At 38.4% G+C, this 23,397-nt stretch overlaps 1 protein-coding gene across 1 annotated transcript in view; it reads left to right on the forward strand.

Annotated features, from left to right (window-relative positions):
• Positions 1-23,064, forward strand: part of EMB2737 (embryo defective 2737) — a 60,506-nt gene extending 37,442 nt beyond the window's left edge. The window contains exons 8-12 of the mRNA XM_088965731.1: positions 6,044-6,115; positions 6,234-6,371; positions 12,181-12,336; positions 21,082-21,186; positions 22,825-23,064. Of these exons, the coding sequence (XP_088821857.1) occupies positions 6,044-6,115; positions 6,234-6,371; positions 12,181-12,336; positions 21,082-21,186; positions 22,825-22,857 (504 nt within the window). The 3' untranslated portion in view covers positions 22,858-23,064. The remainder of the gene's footprint in view (positions 1-6,043; positions 6,116-6,233; positions 6,372-12,180; positions 12,337-21,081; positions 21,187-22,824) is intronic.
• Positions 23,065-23,397: the final 333 nt, after the last annotated feature.

Below are 23,397 nucleotides of genomic sequence, written 5' to 3' on the forward strand. Positions count from 1 at the left end.
AGTGAATATTAACCAAGGTTTTGTGCCTTTATCCTATAAAAGTTTTCTTTTGGTTCATTTGCTGAGCATCCATGAAAGCTTTGGTTATTTGGTTTGGTAGGATAAAATGACTACTACTGAAAATCCACCCTTGAAATCCCCTCCCCCTACCTTGTCATAAGCACTCGTGAGAGTTCTTAAACTGATCTTCTTGTCCTGGGATAGTAGATTTAGCTTTTATCATAGTTGTAAAGAGACTGGGTCGAAAGGGTCCTAGTATCTTCTTTTGTAATATTTTTTCTATTTTCCTGTTAGCTAATGGGCCTGTTATTTCTTTTTGTTTGATCTCTTTATGTTACAGCCTAGCTGGCCGCCCACTTAAGGGCATACTTGTAATTATATTAACATTAATTTTTAGTTAAAAGGATTAGAGAAGGGAGGGAAGGATTATTCGAACTTTTCTTCTTCTTCCTCCTCTTTTCTCCATCTTCTTCTCTTGTACTGCTGCTCTTACTTTTCTTCCTCCTTTTTCTCTCTAATTTTTAAGTTTACACCTATTTTGAGGACTGGTTTACATCTTGGTATCAGAGCAGGTTTTTTCTTCCTTCTTTTCTTCTTCCTCTTTTCCCATACACCCTTCGATTAAGAGAGTGTATGGAGAGATAGGTTCTCTATAGCTCAAAGGATCTCTGGCCTAGTTGGTAGAGGGTTTGGAGAGTTTAGATCTGGTTGGATATTGCCAAGAAGTGGTGTTGTTCTGTTGCTGTCCAAAACCCTAGCCGACTAGAGATTTTCAAAGGCACAGGTAACAGTGAAGCTTTGGGTGTGGCGCTCTGTGCTTGGGAGGTGTCTTTTGACTCTTAAAAGAGGGCGATTCAGGTTTGGAAGAGATTGGGAAGCTCTGGTAGGAGCGGCTGCATCTTCTCTCTTCCCCCCAATAGCTGGACGGAGTAAAACCCCAGTTTTCAAGCATCTGGGTTCTGGTTTGACATCAAGTAAGTTTTTATCGACCAAATTTCTGGCTTTTTGGTTTTCGTTTGATTAATGGAGCCATACGAAAGTGAGTTCAAGCAAGTGCCGGTTTCCGGCCTCGGCTCGATAGATTCCGTTTTGATTGGTGTGACCACAATCAAGCTAGATGGGACAAATTATCTTGCTTGGGCACAATCCATAAGAATTTGTCTGTAATGGAGGAAAACTTGAGTCTCACAGGTAGTAAAGTAAAACCTGAATAGACAGACCCTGAATTTGAGAAATGGATGCAGGAGAGCTATACAGTCATTGGATGGTTGGTCAACTCTATGCAACCTCATATAAGTCAGCATTATCTCTGGATGTCTTTGGCCAAGGAGATATGAGACAGTGTTATTGAGATATATTCACAGAAGTTGAATGTAGCTAGAGTCTACAAGTTGAAAAGTGACATGAAAAACCTAAGACAGGGGGGAGAACAGTGTAGCAATCTACTATTCTATACTGAAATCCCTATGGCAAGAAATTGATGTTATGGAGACAGTTGTATGGGAGAGTAAGAATGATGCTGAAATGTATAGGAAGTTGGTGGAGAGAAATAGGGTGTTTGAATTTCTTACTGAACTCAACCCCAAGTTTGACATCATTAGGCAAAATATCCTGACCAAAGATGAGGTTACTCTTTCCCAGGCATATGCTATGATAAGCAGTGAGGAGAGTAGGCTACGGGTTCAGTTACAGAGTCCACCTACAGAACACTCTGCACATGCTGGAATAAAGCCAAAGGGTCCTATTGAGAAAAAGGATCAGATATGTGAATATTGCAAGAAACCGAGGCTCACAAAGGACACTTGCTAGAAGTTTCATCCTGAGCTTCTTCCTGACAGGTTTAAGAATAACAACAGTTCTAAGAAGGGCAATCAGGCAGGAAAGCCTAAGACAATTAATGTTGCTACATTACTTGAAGGAGGAAATAAGGAGAGAAGAAAAATCAACCATTGAGCAGTTGGCAGCAATGAAGGCGGATTTTGAAAAGTATGGGAGGTTGCTAAATCACTTGGAAGCTACTGTTTCTTCATCTCACTCTTCCAGCAACACATCATCATCATCAGCATTTGCTCACTCAGGTATTCGTGCTTCTGCAAATCATGCTTCAGTTTCAGGGTAATCATAAAATCCCTTGGATTTTTGATTCCGGTGCATCAGACCATATGACCAGCCTGTCTAATCTCTTCTGCTCATACCACCTCCTCTCTAGTAAAGAGAAAATATCCCTTGCTGATGGGTTTCTTGCTTCCATTTCTAGTAAAGGGGATATAAAGACCTCTGACACCCTTTATTTATCCTTTGTCCTTCATGTCCCTAAACTTAATACAAACCTTTTATCTGTTAGCATCTTAACTAAATTCATGAATTGTAGCATAACCTTTTTTCCCACTCATTTTGTTTTTCAGGACCTACAATCTCAGAGGGTGATTGGGAGTGGCCATGAGGCGAACGTAATATACTTGCTGGACACACCAGATAGAGTTTTTGGACCACCTCATGGAGTTGCCTTAGAGTCAGTCCTGTCAGAGTCCATTGACAAAGTCTTGTTATGTCACTTTCTGTTCGGTCATTTGTCTTTTTCTGCTTTGAGTCATTTGTTTCCAGATATGTTTAAGGGAGTGTCTTTATCGAGTCTTCATTATGAGTCGTGTGAACTAACAAAGCATTGTAGACATTCTTATTCAGTAAGCAATAAAAGATCTCTTTCTCATTTTCATATTGTTCAATCTGATGTGTGGGGGCCATATCATTTGCTAACTATGGGGGGTTAGAGGTACTTTATCCTTTTTATTGATGACTACTCTCGTTACACTTGGATTTATCTCATGAAATCCATGGATGAAGTACCAACTATTGTGCAAAATGTTCATGAATCCATCCTCACCCAGTTTAACACTCGGATCAAAATATTCCGTTTTGATAATGCTAAGGAGTATTTTGAGAAAACCCTCTCCGCCTATTTTGAAACTTTTAGGGTTATTCATCAAAGTTTTTGTTCCTACACTCCACAACAGAGCAGTGTGGCGGAAAGGAAGTACCAACATGTGGTTGAAGTTGCCAGATCCCTCCCGTTTGCATCCCATGTTCTTATAAAATTTTGGGGAGATGTTCTTCTTACTGCTACATTTTTTATCAACCGTATGCCCTCCCGGGTTCTTAACTTCAAAATCCCTTGTAGCCTTCTCTTCTCGGATGAGGATCTGTTTTCTCTTCCTCTCCGTGTTTTTGGGTGCACTTGCTATGTGCATGTTCACAGCCATCAAAGGCACAATTGAACCTAAGGCTCGTAAATTTGTTTTTCTGGGATATGCCTCCACACAGAGGGATATTGCTGTTTTGATCCAGTTCGTGGCACCCATTTTGTATCTCGGGATGTCACATTTGCTGAGCTAACTCCTTTCTTTAGTATTTCTCCTGAGGGGGAGAAATCTGAAGAACCCTTTGCTATGTCTCTAGCTGCTCCTCTTCCCATTCCTCTTGAATCCTCTCATGAGGTGTTCACTTTTCCCACTGGACATACCTCCAATATTCTTGTTCCTCCACCACCTCATTCTCCTGTAATTCCTCCTCATCCTATTCTCCAAAGGTGGTACCAGAGGCACAGATTCAGACGTGGGCAAGTTGTTTCCACTCCTACAAAAGAGCCTCTTGCTCCTCCCATCATTATTGAGGTAACAGGTCAGCCTTCCTCTGACCCATCTACATCTTTCCTAGACCTTGACCTTCCTATTGCTCTCCGCAAGGGCAAGCGCAAGTGTACAACCCATTGTATCTCCAAACACTTGTCTTACAGCCTTCTATCTCCTTCCTATTACTCTTTTCTTGCTTCTGTTTCTTCCCATGTGATACCCATGTCCGTACCGCAAGCCTTATCTAAACCTGAATGGAGGGATGCTATGATGGCTGAATTGGAAGTTTTGCATAAGAAACATACTTGGGATATTGTTGACTTGCCTAAAGGGAAGGAACCAGTGGGTTGTAAATGGGTGTTTACCATTAAATATCACTCTGATGGATCTATTGAGAGGTTTAAGGCTAGGCTGGTTGCTAAAGGCTATACTCAGATGTATGGTATTGACTGTCTTGAGACATTTGCTCCTATAGCTAAGATGACCTCAGTCCGGGTTTTGTTATCTCTAGCCGCTACTTTTTATTGGCCCCTACACTAGTTTGATGTTAAAAATGCCTTCTTGAATGGAGACCTACATGAAGAGGTCTATATGTCTTTGCCTCTAGGGGTATATGGGAAGGAAATGCAAGGCAATGTGTGTAAATTGCAAAAATCTATTTATGTTCTCAAACAGTCTCCTCGGGCTTGGTTTGAGAGGTTCAGGGCTGTTCTTGTTTCGTTTGGTTACACACAAACTCAATTTGATCATACCTTGTTCTTGAAGAGAAATGTCTCTCTGGTGACCTTTTTGATAGTTTATGTTAATGATATTGTGGTCACAGGTAATGACACTCAAGAGGTCAGTAAACTCAAAAGATTTCTTAACTCTGAATTTGAGATAAAGGATTTGGGAGATCTTCGGTATTTTTTGGGCATTGAAGTTGCTAGATCTCAGGATGGTATATTCATTTCTCAGCGTAAATATGTCCTTGACCTCCTTGTTGAGACTGGTAAACTTGGAGCTAAACCAATCTCCACTCCTATTGATCCCAATCATAAGTTTTCTGCTACAAATGGTGACCTTTTATCTGATAAGTTGGTGTTTTAGAGACTGCTTAGGAAGTTGTTATATCTTTGCATGATTCGGCCGAACATTTCCTATGCCGTAAGTGTTATTAATCAATTTATGCATTCTCCCAGAGATACTCATTTAGCTGCTGTAGAAAGGGTTCTGTGTTACCTAAAAGGTACTCCAGGGAAATGTATTCTATTTGCCAAACATGGACACATGAAGCTGGAAGCTTTCACTGGTGTTGATTGGGCAGGATGTATTGATGATAGTAGATCCACCTCAGGTTATTGTGCTCTGGTCGCTGGGAACATTGTGTCATGGAGGAGTAAGAAACAGTCTGTAGTTGCTAGATCCTCAGCTGAAGCAGAATATAGGGCAATGGCACATGGTGTGTCGGAATTACTGTGGCTATGATCCCTTTTAGAAGAATTGGGGGTTGACTATGAGAAGCCTACGATGCTCTACTGTGACAACCAAGCAGCTATCAATATTGCACATAATCCTGTTCAACATGATAGAACTAAGCACATTGAGGTTGATAGACATTTTATAAGGGAAAGAATTTCCTCAGGAGAAGTTTTTTTGCCATTCATCACATTAGAAGAACAATTGGCTGATATCTTGACCAAGGGAATTCCGAGAGGGAAAATGACACTATATAAGCAAGCTGAGCATGATTGACATCTATGCTCAGCTTGAGGGGGACTGTAAAGAGACTGGGCCGAATGGGTCCTAGTATCTTCTCTCGTAATATTTTTTCTATTTTTCTGTTAGCTAATGGGCCTGTTATTTCTTTTTGTTTGATCTCTTTATGTTACTGCCTAGCTGGCCGCCCATGTAATTATTTTAACATGAATTTTTACTAAAAAGGATTAGAGAAGGGAGGGAAGGATTATTCGAACTTTTCTTCTTCTTCCTCCTCTTTTCTCCATCTTCTTCTCTTGTACTGCTGCTCTTACTTTTCTTCCTCCTTTTTCTCTCTAATTTTTTAAGTTTACACCTATTTTAGGACCGGTTTACATCTATAGTCTTTATTGTTTGTAAGTGAAGAAACTTAGTAAGCCTCATATACCTTTGGTTTATCTTCTTACTATTTATTTCTTCAAACTTTTGTGCTGTTCAAATGCTTCTATTCAAGTTCTGGCGTCCTTAGTATCATGAATTCATGATGAAGCATGGAAAATGATACTTATTTTACATTATGGCTTTTGAACATTGAAAATCTTAAACATTTTCATCACTTTCATTTCATGGTTTCTCATTTTAGGGACACTAATTAGCTAGTTTATCCAAGTTTAACAATTGTGCAATTTCATACTTGTTTCCTCTCCTCATGATGATATTATGCTCTTTTGGCCTAGGAGTCTATGCGATATGATCAAATTCGTGATGCAGTGGCCAAGAGAAAACCTGGCTGGGAGCACTTACAGGAAGTGGGTAGCAGAAATTTCTTACAGTACCTACTCTTGACAGATATTGAATAACAGCAGAGATTCCAAAAGGTTTAATCTTTGTAAAAATTCTGACTTTGGAAATATATTGCATTAGTAGGCCCTCATCTCCATAGATCCGGTTCGTGCAAGAGATGACCCAGTAGTTGTGAAAAACATCCCTTATTATAAAGCTAGGAAGGCTTTAGAGGCAGAAGTCATGAAGCTTGATGTCCCACCACGGCCGGATAATTGGGGTGTAAGTATTTGTGTTGCCCTTTTCTTACTTTTTTAGTTCTTGAGTTCATAAACTTCCTTTGTATGTTGATCTTTATTGCAACAGAAACCAGTTCTGTTTTTTTTTTTGCTGGATGCATGAACAAGAAAGAGGGTACACAGTTTTTTGTCTATGTAAAAATGAGTTGGAATAGGGTACAGTGACTGTGGTCACCCTTTGATACTATCTGGCAGCTCTCTATATTTATGCATTTTCTTCATTAATAAAATTTTAAATCACCAACAGAAAAGATGTTGCTTTGCCTTCTAAATAAATGACACACAAAGGATTTCTACCACCATTACAAACTTTCTCACCTAAAAAAATGATATGTTTTGTCTCCTATATAATTTTATTAGTAGCATACCTGATCTTGCAGATAAGTTGCAGTATGCCATTCTGGTTATTTGATCTTGCACTTTACATTTATGCCTTACATTGGTTCTTCAACAACCACAGCTTAAGAACTTGCAGAGAGAGCTCTCTTGCTTATGGATAAATCACCTTCCTTTGCAACAGGTTTCCTATATCCTATACAAAGATTTTTATCTGGTTGGCTTCTTGTTTAAAATTAGTGAACCGGTCTAAACTCTAAACTCAAAACCATGCAAGTTTTCATGTGACTTGTATTCCCGTTTGTTCCACAATCCAGTCATACGAGGATTCATTCTGTTGCTGCTCAAACTCTTTATCACCACCATTTTTTTTTCATGTTAAACCTGCAAGCTTCAAATCTTTTGAATTTTACTAGTGTCTTCATTGCACCAATTCTTTCTTTTTGAAGTAGAAATCTAAAGGATATACTGCAATATCCTTTACCCCAAATTATCTTGGCTCCTGTGGTTTCTTTTCGCCATTTCTATCTTAAGGTTGGTGGCCAGTGGGGAGGAAAATAACTAAACAGGTGTCTTCTTGAAGAGTTTTAGCTGTTTCAGTGCAGTAATACTTTGAAATTCAAACACAAATTAACTTTAGCAAAGTAAGCCATTTCTTAGAGTTGCATGAAAGTATGAGTGGTTCTACATAACTACATAAGTTCTGTCCTTTAGAGTTGAATAGCTTCATTGTATAGTGATAGCACTTTGCCTTTCTTTTTTTTTTTTTTTGTCTTTTTTTGGGCTTCTTGGTCTTTGTGCATCTTCTCATGTACATCCTCCTCCTTTTGATTTTTAATGAAAGTTATCTTTCCTCAGAAAAAAAAAAAAAAAAAAAAAAAAGAGGTGAATATCTGAGGAGGTTTTTGTGCTGCCATCCCTGCTTAGGTGAATTAAGGTAGATGTATGATGATGGTGAAGTGATAGTGATGAAAGAGAATGGGAGCAAAGTGTTATTAGATGAGGGAGTTTAAAAGCATTGGTTGCCAAGAAGTGTTATTCTATAAATAGTGATCCTTGCAATTGTGACTTTCTAGAAGAGAACTTGGATGTTCTCAATGCATTTGAGTTATACAACTAATGACTGATATTAGTAGTTAATGGGATAAGAAAGTGAACTGGAAACAAACTTGCATGCCTTATGGAGTCACTTGTTTAAGTAAGAAGTAGATAATGATCCCAACCCTGAGCATTGGGCAACAATACGTGTACTTTTATTTTGGACCCACTATCTAAATGGCAGGCCATTGCCTGGTGTAATGGTATGAGAACATGGGTTCAAGTCTGAGAGCAGCCATTTTATGCAAAAAGCTGCGCAAGATTGATTAGGTCTGTATCGAGTCCACCCCTTCCACCCAGGACCCCAAATAGCTGGACCAACATTGGATAATGGCCTTCTATCCATGTAGCAAGTCTCAGAAGCTTTGAGAAAAAGTAAAGCATAATTGTATTAATCAAAAGGTCCTTTGTACAATGAGAAGCTGTACAAAAACAAACCAGAAGGACCTCAAAAAAGGCCATCCTCAAAGAGTACAATCAGTTGTATCTTCTTTAAAACCTGTATGTATAGAGTATAGGCAACCAACTTATAACAAGCCCTATAGACATGTTGATGACCTCAGCTTCAGAGGAGGATTTGTGATAAAAAAATCCTACTGTTCCTTTCAATCTACACAGCCCAGAGATTTGCCAAAGGAATGGAGGACCAGAAGACTTTCCCTTTCTTTGTCACCCCTGGTATATGCCATGCCTCCAAGAATGCTTTAACTGAGGCAAGTATGCTCCAACTTACCTTTAGGATCTTTAGAAAGTAGCTTCATATCTCTGTTAAAACTTGCAATGTAAAAACAGATGATTAACTGTTTCCGCCTCCACACTACAAAAGCTGCATCTCAGGTCATTGCAAATAAAACCTCTCTTCAGCAACATTTCTTTGGTGAGGCATTTCTCTAAAGCTGCCACCCATACACAAAATTTAACTTTTGAGGGTGCCACTGTCCCCCCAAATGGCCTGGCTAGGAAAAGGGGCTTCATTTTCTCATACTCTAAAGCTGTAAAAGGATTTTACTGAGAACTCTCCTGGCCTGTTCCACTTCCACACTCTTGAATCTTGAGTTTGTAAGTTCAAAGCCTGATTGTGGAGAAGAGCTAGGAGATTTCCTACCTGTTGAATCTCCCAATCATTAAAAGTCCCTTCTTAAAGGAGTCAAGCAAATGTTATTACCCCTCAGTACTAAAGAGTCAGCTACCAGCACCTCTTTATCAACTGCCAAATTGAGCAGAGTGGGAAACAACTCTTTGAGAGAGCTCTTCCCAATCCAAGGATCTAACCAGAATCTGATCCTTCTACCATCTCTTATTTTAAACCTGATGCATCGTCTAAAATGGGTGGAACCGTGGAAGCCTTACAAATTCCTTTCCAGACTACAACCATAAGTCAAAAAGGGAGAACCACTGTCCCATCCATTTTATTTGGTCCATATATCTTAGCTATTACCTTCCTCCATAGGTTATCTGGCTTGGCAGCAAACCTCCAAAACCAACTATTTAATAAGGCTAGGTTGAAGGACTTTAAATTTCTTATCCCCAAGCCCCCTTGTGATTGGGGTTTGCAGATCTGGCCCCAGTTCACAAGATGATACTTGTGTGGGTCTTTCCATCCCACCCAAAGAAAATCTCTCATCTTTTTTTCTAAAACCTCCACTACCTCTGAGGGGATTGGAAAAAGAGCCATAAAATAGGTTGGCAGGCTTGCTAAAACACTTTTAGTAAGAGTTACCTTCCCACATTTGGAGAGATACCTTGCTTTCCAAGTGGCCAATTTTTTATCCATCCTCTCTAAGATTGGACTCCAGATGGCTTTGGATGTGCATTTGGCACCAAGTGGCAGCCCAAATAGTTAGTGGGTAGAAGGCCTACTTTGCAGCCCAACACCAAACTCTGAATGTTAGAAACCTCTCCCAACCTATCATTTCACTTTTTGCTAGGTTCACCTTTAGCCCTGATACAATCTCAAACCAGAAAAGGAGATGCTTCAGATTTGGAACTTGATTCTCCGATGCCTTGCAAAAAAAGAGGGTGTCATCTGCACACTGCAGAATAGGAATAGATGTACCATTTGGGCCCACTTCAAAACCCTCCAACAGCTCCACAGCCTTATCCACCAATTTACTAAGACCTTCCATCACTATAAAAAAGAGGAGTGAAGATGAGGGGTCCCCTTGCCTTAAACTTCTTGAACTTTTGAAGTTGCCTCTAGCTACACCATTAACAAGCACAGAGAATCTTGGAGTGGAAATGCACACTTTCATCCAGCTTCTCCATCTTGAAGCTTTTGCACTTCTGTTTTTTTTTTTTTTTTTAGTTTGACTTAGAAACTAAAAAAATACATGCTAATTGGTAAGTGTTAAAAACATTTGTGTTGGGCTTTTTATTTGGCCCAGGAAACTAAATTGGATTTTATTGGTGGTTAAATTTAAGTCAGGAAACAGTATGTCTTTAGATTCATATAGGATCCACATTGTTTAGTCCCTTTTTCTGAGAGGAAGGCATAGCTATGTATTTGAAGAAGCCCTCCTGTATGAGGAATTTGCTATATATATTAGACAAGTTAATGACCATCCCATACTGACTATGGGGTAACTATTCCTATTTATTTTGTTTGGGACCCACTGTCCACATGGTAAATTTAAGTTAGTTTTTATTTCATTTAGGAGATTAAATCAGGTTTTATTTATAAATAACAACCCATTTTATACAGAAGAATGGGACTGGCACCAATGGAAGGTATTAAAAGCCTTTGTGTTGGGTCTTTTATTTGAGGTAAGAAACTATGTTAAGAAAATAGATGTTTAGAAAAAAAATTATAACATTCAATAAGAAGGGTATATGTATTTCTAATCATTGTTAATATGGGTCCCACACTCCTCGAAGTAATTAAGTAAATACATTTATCAGTGGAAATAACCACCCTTAGAGTGTATACTTTTTTTTGAGAGGTGAGTTTAACAACATGTGTAATGAAGTCCTATGATATATATATATATATATATATATATATATATATATATATATATATATATTGCTAAATCATTTCTTATTGCTTCTACCCAAGCCCCTAGCTCTTCTAGTCCCTTCAACTTGTAACAGATCACCCTTTTTTTTCCAAATAGGTGCTATTGATGGTCTTCTTTGCACATGACGTAACCATCTCAATTTACTTTTTCCCATTTTATCACCTATTGGAGCTACTCCAGGGTTCCTTTGTATGACTTCATTTCTAACCCTGTCCTTCCTAGTTCTACCACTCATCCATCTAAGCATTCACATTTCTATCACACTTATTTTTTTGGCATGCTGTTTCTTAACTGCCTAACACTCTATTCCATACAACATAGATGGCCTTACAAATATTTTATAGAACTTTCCTTCTAGCCAAAGTGGTATTTGCATATCACATAAGAATCTGGATGCATCCCTCCATTTTTGCCCATCTTTCTCTAATTCTATGGGTGACATCCTCATCAATCTCATATTTGTTATTCAACCAAGGTATGGGGAGAGGTCACATTGAATTTCTCCAATCTTAAGTGTGCAATGAATGTATCCTTACTCCTTTGGTCATAGGTGAGAAATCGGTTCTAAAGAACTTTTGAAGGGCATGTTTAGGGTCATTACTTGGTATAATGATAAAATCTCGGGTTGGCAAGGGTGAGAATGCATGTTCAAGTATGAGGGCAGCGGGCAGCCATTTAGTGTGAAAAGGAAATGCCAAAGGTTGGGAGTATACCCAATTTACCCCTCCCAAGACCCAAAATAGCTGGGACCAAGACCAACATTAGGTAATGGCCTTTAATTTTGTAAGGGCTCATGCTGTTATGCCTGGTGCATGGTTTCTCAAAGAGTGGGAGAGGACTTTGGGTTTTGACTCCTTTTAATGTTGGTGTAAATGTAAAGAGTAAAGTTTGAGAGTATTGGAAATGGAAGTTTCTTAGATCAAAGGGTCACTAAAATCCTCTTTGATCTTCCACTTTTTCAAATTTTAATCAGTCACTTTTTTCATATTTTTGTGATGATTGGAAAAGCACATCTTCTCTTTTGATGGAATGTAGAGATTGCATATGTTGTACATGACATGAGTAATAACATAACAGACCATACAAGTATCGTATATGATGCTTTGCCCCATTTAGCTTTTTGGTATATGATTAAATACTTATCAAAGGGGAAAAACCATAGTTTAGGACTTTTTCTGAAACAGTCAGATTTTGGCCAGAATATGTTGTTCTTTGGTGGTGACCTTCTTTAGTCTTAACTACTCAAACAACCATCAATCCCTAACACTCATCCTGGATTTGCAAGCTGACGTCGCACTAAGTCCAAAGTTCAAAACCTTTCTTAATATGGAGTATTGGCAGGAGCTGAACCTTCCATTGGATGCATCTTCTTGGAGTGATGAAGAGCTCAAAGATCCAAGGAAGTTATATGAGATGACAGTTCTTCTCAATGCTCAGAGAGAAATGGCTGATAAAATCTTGGATTCACAGTGGGAAGAAAAATGGCGCCAAGAGAAGGTGCGTAGCCTTTTCATATGCCCTTACTTGATTATCTTTGGTTTCAAATTTTCAATATTTTGCATGATTTGTTGTCATATCACATAAATATATACTGCATCATAATTATGCAAGCGTGCATCTTATTTTATGTGGTTGAATTAAAAATTTTTTGACAGTAGCCAAAAAAAGTTGAAATTTTTGCTGTGTTAATATTATCAAATATTACTTTTGAACACTTCTTTAACAAATATTGCATAGGGAAGCTCACAAGGAACTATTTCTTATGGGGATTAACCATTTTTGCTGACAATAAATGCATTTAAGATGTATTTCTATAATAATACATTCCAAGCTAAAGGTGCCATGCTCAAAGATTAATAAAATATCATAGCTCATTAAGCCAATATTTCAGATTTTAAGTTGGGCTAATTCGTTAATTGAAGCAACCTAAGTCCACTATATAGGAATAGAAACATACTCAAAAACCATCTGTTTGCACTAGTAGATAATGAGCTCTGCTAGCACCAATAGAACCTAAAACCTTGGGTTTGTTTTGAACCTTGTAAACCGATCATAATCTCAATCCTAGTTCGTTTAAGCCTAACATTCAGCAAAACCAGACCAAATTCCCTACCATCTTTACTTTGGTGACAATAGACTGTGGACCTTGAGCCTTGAGTTGCATATTTTTGGGCCTATTGTATTCTTATCGGTGTACCTAGATACACTTGAATACACCGATACACAGTTTTTTTAAACATTAAAAGCATTCCAATGAAAGATTAAAGGGATAAGTGGACTGCAATCCACCTCAGAAATCTGAAATTGCAGCCCCCTCCTAGTCTACTAGTAGCCCTCCTATAAACCGCATCCTGCCCGTGGATTTGGCATCAATCCACGGTCAGGATTCAGTCCACCCCTAGAAATCTTAGCTCCACCCCAGGGGTGGACTGAATGGTTAAAACCCCAAGATTAAAACCCTCTAATGATTATAAAATAAGAAAAAAACCCAAGATCAAAACCCTCTAGTGATTATAAAATAAAAAAGAAAGTAAAAAAAAAGAGAGTATTGGTCATATCGATACAGAATCCAGAACTTAATAATTGCAGGAGACTCGGCAAATACTATAAAATGGTTAGAGGAAAAGGAGGGGGGACCTTGGAGACTGAACCATTACTTGGCAGAGGCTAGGGACTCCCTGAACTGCCTAAATTCAAGACTAACTTGGATTTCTAGGGAACTAAATCACATAGCAGATGGTTTAGCCAAATGGGGTGTATTTCTGGAAGAACTGTATCGTGATAGAATTCCTCCTCTGTAAGCTTTGGGGTTCTACCCCTGCCATGTACATCTTCTCATGTACTTTTCTTGCTTTAATGAAATTTGGTTATTCTTTCCTCAAAAAAATTGGTCATATCGATACACACCAATACCTAACTTTGAGTATCAGGCATATTGATATTCTGATCCTTGATTAGGCTCAGGTTAGGGTTCAGGCCCATTGAAATTTTAACAAATTCCCAACCCAACCTGACCTAAGTTGCACCCCTAGGACAAGTCCAATTTTAATTTACACAAGGTATCTTATCTGGGGAGTGACAAAACTTTGGCAAGATAAACCTGACTGAAACAACCTAGTCTCACCCAGGGACTAAGAAGAGCCTAATCTCAAGCCGATGCTTTTTCTTTATCTTTATCTTCTTTGATGAATAATCCCGTCTAGCTTGTTGACATTTAACTAACCTAAAAGCAGCTACGTGCAAATGCGTACAACATTATATTACCCGAGAGATGGGATTTGGGAAGCATAGTCATTTCTTTGTAGACCTGTTATATTTATGTCTCAGACAAAAAGGAGAAAAGCTAAAAAAAAAGAAAAGAAAAAATGACAACATGTATCTTATCTAGAGGATCCAGACTCTGTTTATAGAGTTGGTTTCCATGTTTAACTTGGAAACTTGGGAGTTACTGTACTCTGTACACCACATTGTTAATGTAATTCAATGCAAAAAAGGAATCTAATTATAGAAATAGAAATCCAATAAAAAAGGGAAGATTTTTTTTTAATTAGATTACTACAAATAGTATCTTTTGTTTTTGTTGAAGGGCAAATGAAGTCATGAAAAATCTTAAACATGGGCAGTGAAGTAATTAGGATTTAAACTTGTAGAGAAGATGGGTCGAATGGCCCATAGGCTGTTTATCCTTTCTTACTGTTTATGTTCCTTTTTGTAATGGGCCTTATTCTGGGCTCATCATTTCTATGTTATGATCTTTGTAATTTCTTGCCCAACTAAGGGCCTCCTTGTAATTATTCAAATTTAACTTAATAAAATAGTGTTAGGGTGTTAGAGAGAGAGTAGGTTCGAAACTCTCACACTCTAAACCCTTATTGCCACCATCTCCTTCTTCACCTTCTACTCCATAGAAGAAGTATTTTCTGCCTTTTTCGATTTCTTTTGATTTCTGCATCTATTCTAAACAGTCCCACACTCTCAAGGACTGTTTTTCTTGTTGGTATCAGAGCAGGCCTGAACTTGGCTTGGGCTCTCATGTGGGTGTAGTCCAGCCGACTACATGAGAGTGTTCTAGGGCTGGAAGCTTCAGCTTGTGTCGCCTGATTCTTGGAGGTCATTGGAGGGTGCCCAAGACTCAAATCTCTTGGAGTGGTTTGGTGACCAGGAAGAATCAGAGAAAAAGAACAGTTCGGTTTCTGATTTGGAGCTTAAGTCAGAGATTGCAAGTTGTGCTCAATTATTTCTGGGTTATTTTCTGTTTTTGGACTGTTGAAGTGTCCGAAGTTTCTTTGAAAATTGTACAGCTATTCGGCTGTTTTTAATCTGGTTTAACCCAGAGATTTCTGGGTTGTTTTTCATTCCTTTTCTGGACTGTCAAACTGCCGAAACATCTTTGGATTCAGTGCTGCAAGTTTTTGCTTCTATTTGGTTGTTTTTGGGCCCTGTACGGACTGTTCCTGAGGTATTTCTCACCTTTGACAGTGGGGTCTTCTCTGCTGCCCACACTGTGTTTGTAAAAAGGCCTCTTCATCAATACGGACTGGTCTTTGCTCTTTTTGGGGTACTTTTTGGTGAGTACCTAGAATTTCTGATTAGAAAAGGAGCTTCGACTGGGTGCACAATGCTTGGAGGTTTTCTGATTACTTCTTGAAGGCTGAACCAAGTTGTTTAGTGTCTTGTGTAGACAACAAGATGTTGCTTTAGACTTGGTTCTCACAGCTTCCGGGTGTGGTTTGGCTTAGTGTATTGCTGTTTTGAGGCTGGTTTAACACAGTCCTTGCTCCATCCTCATCAGTACACTTGTAGAAGTCGGCTGAAATCCTATTTGAAGTGTTTACATGATGGACTCCTCAGAGATTGAAAACAAGAATGTTGCTGAATTTGGACAAGTTCAGGGGACTCCAGTTGATTCTTTATTGACTGTGACCACAGTCAAGCTGGATGGAACTAATTATCTGGCATGGTCACAATCGGTAAAGATTTATATATGCAGTAGAGGAAAGTGGGGGTTTATCTCCGGAGCAAGAAGGCTCCCCTAGAGGATGATTCATCCTATGAGAAGTGGATGCAAGAGAATTACACTGTTATTGGGTGGCTTGTGAACTCAATGCAGCCACAGATTAGCCAACACTATCTATGGATGAATTCAGCAAAGGAAATCTGGGACAGTGTTGCAGAAACCTATTCCCAAAAACTAAATGTGGCTAGAGCCTATAAGTTGAGAAGTGATGTGAAGAATTTAAGGCCGGGGGAGAAACCTTTAGCTGTATACTTCTCAATCCTGAAGTCTCTGCGGCAAGAAATGGACCTAATAGAAGCTATAACTTGGGACACCACCAATGATGCAGAGACCTATAGGAAACTGGTTGAAAGAAACAAGGTGTTTGAGTTCTTAACCGGACTAAACCCAGAATATGATATCACAAAACAGAATATTTTATCAAAGGAGAGTGTCTCATTGTCACAGGCATATGCATTGGTGAGCAGTGAAGAAAGCAGAAGGATTGTCCAGGTTCAAGGGGCTGGTATTAGTGATCACTTTGCGAATATGGGGATTAAACCCAAAGGAGTTGTAGGGACTTGTAGTGGCTCTAAGAAGAAAGAGGTTGTATGTGAGTACTGCAAGAAGCCAAAGCACACCAAAGACAAGTGCTGGAAATTACATCCTAATCTTGTTCCCATTCGGTTTCAAAAAAAGCATGATAGTAAAAGGACAGGGAGTGCAAATGTGGCTACTGGTTTAGATAGTGACAAGTACTATACTGAAGAGATGTCTTCTTGTGCACAGTTGGCAGCCATGAATGCCGAATATGAAAAGTTTGGGAAGATGATCAGTCATCTAGAGGGTGTAACTTCTTCTTCCAACATTTCAGGAAATTTAGCTTCTTCTGCATTTGCTCATTCAGGTATAAGGGCTTCTACCAATCATGCAACCACTTCAGGTAATCTTAAGATCCCTTGGATTATTGATTCAGGTGCTTTTGATCATATGACCAACCTTTCTACCTTGTTTGTTTCATATCATTTGCTTCCTGGACGTGATAAAATCACCTTAGCCGATGGTTCTCTTGCCCCTATTTCTGGCAAGGGAACCATCAAGGCTACAGATTCCTTGTTCCTAACCTCTGCCCTTCATGTACCTAGACTAAATACAAATTTGTTATCTGTAAATAGTCTAACCAAGTCATTAAACTGTTGTGTAACCTTCTTTCCTTCCTACTTGTTTTTCAGGATCTGAGTCTTAGAAGGTGATTAGGAGTGGCCATGAGGCGAACGGAATATACCTGCTTGATACTTCGGGACAATGCCCCGATCATCTTGGGAATGCTGCTTTTGGGTCTGTTTCTTTAGAGTCTATTAGTCGAATTATGTTGTGTCATCTTCGTTTGGGTCATCTTTCTTTTTTTGCTTTGAGTCATTTATTCCCTGAACTGTTCAAGGGAATTAGTTTGTCCAGTCTTCATTGTGAATCTTGTGAGTTGTCAAAGCATTGTAGAAACAATTATCCTTTGAGCAATAAAAGATCTTCTTTTCCTTTTAATATTGTGCACTCTGATGTGTGGGGGCCTTACCACTTACCCTCTATGGATGGCTACAAATATTTTATCTTGTTTATTGATGACTTTTCTTGGTTCACTTGGATATTATTGATGAAATCCCGTGATGAATTTTCAAGACTTGTAAGACAATTCCATGAATTTGTTTTAACTCAGTTTGATACCAGGATTAAAATTTTCAGATCTGACAATGCAAAAGAATATTTTGAGAAGAACTTATCCTGCTATCTCTCTGACATGGGGGTTATTCATCAAAGTTCCTGTGTTAGGATCCCAGAACAGAATGGAGTTGCTGAAAGAAAAAATAGGCATATTGTTGAAGTTGCAAGAAGTTTTTTGTTTGCCTCACATGTTCCTACAAGGTTTTGGGGTGATGTTCTCACTGCTACCTACCTTATAAACCGTATGCCATCCCGGGTTTTAGGGTTTAAGTCTCCCTTCAATCTCCTTCATCCAGACAAGGACATTTTTCCTATTCCTCTTCGTGTCTTTGGTTGCACTTGTTATGTACATGTTCCCAATGTCCAAAGGCATAAATTTGAACCAAAAGTCCACAAGTGTAACTTCCTTGGTTATTCCCCCACACAGAAGGGTTACTGTTGTTTTGATCCAAAGACTGGCACTCGGTATGTCTCAATGGATGTCACCTTTGATGTGCTTTCTCCCTTTTATGGTTCCTCTCTGTGTAGGACATTGTCCACAGGGGGAGGATTTGTCACAAGTGTTTGCTCTTCCTCTTCCTGTCCTAGTTGAGTCTTTTGATGAGTCTGCTTCTCCTTCAAATGAATCAAGGAAGGATCAATCGTTCCATTCTCCCTGTCTCAGTGTTCTTCCTCCTTTACCTCATCGTCCTATCCTTAATCCCAAGGTGTATTAAAGGCAAAGATCCAGAAATGAGCAGGTTGTTTCCCCTACAACACATGAGCCTCATGCACTTCCAGTCGCAGATGAGACAACAGGTACTTTTTTAGCCACCTTGGAGCCATCTTTCCCTAACCTTGATATTCCCATTGCTGTTAGGAAAGGAAAACGGAAGTGTACTGCACATTGCATTTCCAAACTCCTTTCTTATAGTCTGCTTTCCCCTTCATACTTTGCCTATCTCTCTTCTGTTGCCTCTAACCCTATTCCCAGGTCTGTGTCGGAAGCTCTTAACATTCCAGAATGGAGGGATGCTATGATATCTGAAATTGATGCCCTACACAAGAATGACACTTGGGAAGTGGTTGATTTGCCTGAAGGGAAGGATCCAGTTGGTTGCAAGTGGGTCTTTACCATCAAATATCAGGCTGATGGCACCATTTCGAGGTACAAGGCCAGGATGGTTGCAAAAGGCTATACACAGACATATGGGATTGATTATTTGGAGACCTTTGCACCTGTTGCCAAGATGACATCTGTGAGGGTTCTTCTATCTCTAGATGCTCACTTTGACTGACCCCTTTATCAATTGGATGTAAAGAATGCATTTCTGAATGGTGAATTACATGAGGAGGTTTATATGTCTCTTCCTCCCGAGATGTATGGAACAGATATGAAAGGAAAGGTATGTAGGCTGAAGAAATCTCTTTGTGGACTAAAACAGTCCCCTAGAGCATGGTTTGAGAGATTTAGAACAACACTTATTAACTTTGGCTATGTACAGACACGGTCTGATCATACTCTTTTTGTGAAGAGGAGTGGACCTTTGGCTGTATACCTCATTGTGTATGTAGATGATATCGTTGTGACTGGTAATGATGTTTCAGGAATTCATGGTCTCAAATCTTTCCTCCATACAGAGTTTGAGATTAAAGATTTGGGGGAATTAAGATACTTCCTTGGCATAGAAGTTGCTAGATCCAAGGATGGGATTCTTATCTCCCAAAGGAAGTATGTTCTTGACTTGCTCTCTAAAATTGGGAAGATGGGTGCTAGACGAGTTGCTACTCCTATTGATACGAGTCATAAACTCTTTGCTTCATTGATGACAGAAGATCTACTATAGGTATTGCAGCTTGGTGGCTGGTAATGTTGTTTCTTGGAGAAGCAAGAAACAATCGGTTGTTGCTCGATCTTCAGCAGAAGCAGAATATAGGGCCATGGCACATGGAGTTTCTGAACTATTGTGGCTAAAATCATTGATGGAGGAACTAGGGGTTGAGCATAACAAGCCAATGATGTTGTACTGTGATAATCAGGCCGTCATCAACATTGCTCACAACCCAGTGCAATATGATAGAACTAAGCATATTGAAGTCGATAGACACTTTATTCGAGAAAGGGTCTCTTCGGGTGAACTGGCAAGCTTGGCATGATTGACATCTATGCTCAACTTGAGGGGGAGTGTAGAGAAGATGGGCCGAATGCCCATAGGCTGTTTATCCTTTCTTACTGTTTATGTTCCTTTTTGTATGGGCCTTATTCTGGGCCCATCCTTTCTATGTTATGATCTTTGTAATTTCTTGCCCAACTAAGGGCCTCCTTGTAATTATTCAAATTTGACTTAATAAAATAGTGTTAGGGTGTTAGAGAGAAAGTAAGTTTGAAACTCTCATACTCTAAACCCTTATTGCCACCATCTCCTTCTTCACCTTCTACTCCATAGAAGAAGTATTTTCTGCCTTTTTCGATTTCTTTTGATTTCCGCATCTATTCTAAACAGTCCCACACTCTCAAGGACTGTTTTTCTTCTAAACTATTTGTACTACTATTAATAGTAGAATAGATTTTCATGCTGGAGGAAACTTGTGAATCTACTAGAGGGCCTCTTGAATCCAAAAAAGAAGATTGAGAAAATTCACACAAAAAAAAAACTAAAATTCCATTTAAAACTACAAACTCATTATGATGCTTTAATAGCCACTATTTACAAGATATAAAACTACTACTAAAACTCAATATCTAGTCCCAGTGAAAATATTGTATCTAAAAGCCAAATCTCGTGATTAATATTATCTTGTTAGTGAAATAGTCACAATTTATTAAAGTCATGTTGTATTCGTGAGATCTTGGTCTTGTTAGCGAATTGATAAATCTATTCGATGAAACCAAAGTCATGAAAAAAGGATGTGCTTTGGCCTTAATAAAAAAAAAACAAAATTGGTAGAAAGGACACACAGAACTACTAAATTAAATTTTTTTTTTTTGAAAAAAGTTAATATATTGGACTTGTACATTACTAAATATAATAAGAACTCTTCTTGTAAACAAAACAATCAGACTTGACTTTACTTGCCCTACATCATATCTTTGGACATTTTCTGGAAGTTATTCATCAGAAGGTAAATATCTAAAATGCTACTTGTAGAAAAGGACTAGGGGGTATTGGGTACCACTAATACCCAATGCATGCACATTAGACCTGGCAAAGAGTTGACCCAACCCATGAACCCGACCCAACCCAACCCGAAAAAACAGGGTTAGGGTCTCATATTAATAATTATTTTCTAGAGATCATAATATCTATAATTTACAACATACGTTCTAAGGATGATACAAAAAAAAAAAAATGTGTTCTCCTGGTCATGAGTGCAAAAACATTTCACATCCACTTACCCGAGGTGGGATAATGTGCATATGTGGGGAAAGTTATTGCTATTGCAATTACTTCCGAATTATTCAGAAGATTCCAAGTATTTGTGTAAGCTCAAGTTCTGAATTATTTAAGCTTGTGCATAACAATACTGTTCTCCATTCTCAATTTCAGTTGAATGAGCTACTGGAAGAGAAGGTACGGCCGTACATACAGAGATTGGACACTGGTGTTCTTCCTCAGCCTATTATTATATGGTCTCAACATCAAGAAAACAAGGTTTCTCTCTTCCTGTTTTGTACCTTTGGATTCTCTATAATTATCATTTTTGCACATTAATTTTAATTTTGATAGCACATATAGAAATATCAAACAGGATTTTCTGGATTGTATCCTAAAATTGTACTCTTCAAATTTATCCTGCCCTCCAAGTGGATTGGTCATTTTGCTTTTTATCCCTTTTATGGGGAATTTCTTATGGAAGTCCTAACCTCTGATAATGGCCAAATCTAATTCTGGAATTCAAATAAAAAAAAAAAAAGATCAAATAGGATTTTTGACAGATTATTTCTGTGGGAAATTATATATTGAATTCCTATTTATCCTATGGATTTGTATGCAATGTTTCCCATGCGGTGGCATCATATGAGATAGAGAACATGTTCTGATTCTCCCCTTGATATTGCAAGGGAGTCGCATGATATTTTATGGGGCCTACACATGGTTTTGAACATGTAGATGTATTAGTGGTAACCAAACAGCATCCATGGGCTTACATCATGCACCAAATTGTCAGATTTCAGACCCACCGCTGTCAAATGGTCTTTTCAGGAAGCTCTTCTAATAGACAGCATTACCAAAGATTTTTAATGTTCGAAACAAGGTTCAAAGCATTGATGCTCTTGATACACAAAATTTATGTATGGAGAGTTTCTCTTGATTGATTTAGAACAAATAAAACCAACTAAATGTAGCATTTAGAGTATCCGTGGGTTGAAAAACAGATATATTGTATGATCAGACTAATAGGTTCAAATATTTTCAACATTAATTCAAATATCAACTCTGAAAAACTCAGTAGGTCACTGATCAGGAAAAAAAAGCTCAGGAAGTCTTGGAGCTTATGAAAGATCCTTTTAGAAAGATTTGCCAAATGCCACCTTTGTAAGAGACCAGATTAGCTTTATTTGATAGCCGTTTTACTGGCTGTGGGACCAATCATTTTGTTCCATGCCATTCATAAATGCAAGTGAGAGATTGAGTGGTTGTGGTCTGCATGCACTTTATGACTGGCATGAAGCAAAATTATTGGTCCCACAGCTAATAAAATAGCTATTACATTCAGCTAATCGGTTCTTCCTTTGTAAGGGAAAGAAGCTCTATTTGGGGTGCCTTTCCACCCCCACTCCCCCTTTTGCATATGCTTTTTAAAGCTTATTTTTGGTGAGATGTTCAATGTTGATGATTTGGCAAAGGTAGCCTGAGAAGTGTATATTCTTGAGAAAGTGCACTGGGTGTTTTTGAAGAATCACTTGCATTTGCATGTGAAAATGTTACAGCATGAAACAGTGCAAAATGATATGTTCTTTCTATTCTACCATAAATTTAAGAAACTAAGATAAAAATTTTTTCTACTAAAAAGCTGACCAAAATTCAATGCTATAATAGAAGCATAGTTTTTCTAGTCTGTCTGGTTTGTTGATAGGAACTTCCTACATTTAAGATTAATTTGTTGGTTATATTCTTTCTTACTAATTTGGAACTTTGATAAGCTTAGTGCTCTTGTCCTACAATTTACTAATCAGTATCTGACCAACTGAATGTTATATGCATGTGTGTGTATGCTGCTCAAAGAATTGAAGCTTCGTTTTATTTTTCTTTCAATTGCAATAAATTTCTCCTCTTTAAATACTGCAGAAAAGGACAAAACGGCGCTGGTGGCCATTCTGATTATTAGATCATGATGACGGGTACTGATACCCCTTGATTTTGCCGTGCTTCCCCCCTTTTCTTCATTGCTGGATTTACATCATGTTTAATGTATTTTGAGCATTTCTCTGTCCAAAGTATCCTCTTATGTGGCTAAATTTTTGCATCTTTCAGCAGTACCTGTTATTTATCCAATGCACAAGGAAAAAAACCTGTACATTGAGGAAACTTCCAAATGTTCTGGATGAGCTTGATAACTCATTATTGGGAAACGGATTTGGAATCGTCTTCGCTAGGACAAATGGTCATCGGATCAAATGGCCAAATTCTACTGATTAAATGAAAGAACAGAACCAGGAATTGAGGGAAAATGTTCACATGCAAAATTGTAACAAACAGAATCCTGATCTATGTACTTAGCCTTCTGTTTTCTCTCCTCACTTCCAATCCATCATGTAGATGAAGAAAATATAGAAGAACAAAAAACGCTGCAAGATTGTATGAACAATGAAATCCATTTCTTTGTTTCATCCACTAGAGATGGGGTCTCCTGAAAAACAA

The sequence above is a fragment of the Nelumbo lutea genome, chromosome 1 (assembly GCF_056320005.1).
Source record: "Nelumbo lutea isolate HS-2025 chromosome 1, American lotus-T2T, whole genome shotgun sequence".
Taxonomy (NCBI): domain Eukaryota; kingdom Viridiplantae; phylum Streptophyta; class Magnoliopsida; order Proteales; family Nelumbonaceae; genus Nelumbo; species Nelumbo lutea.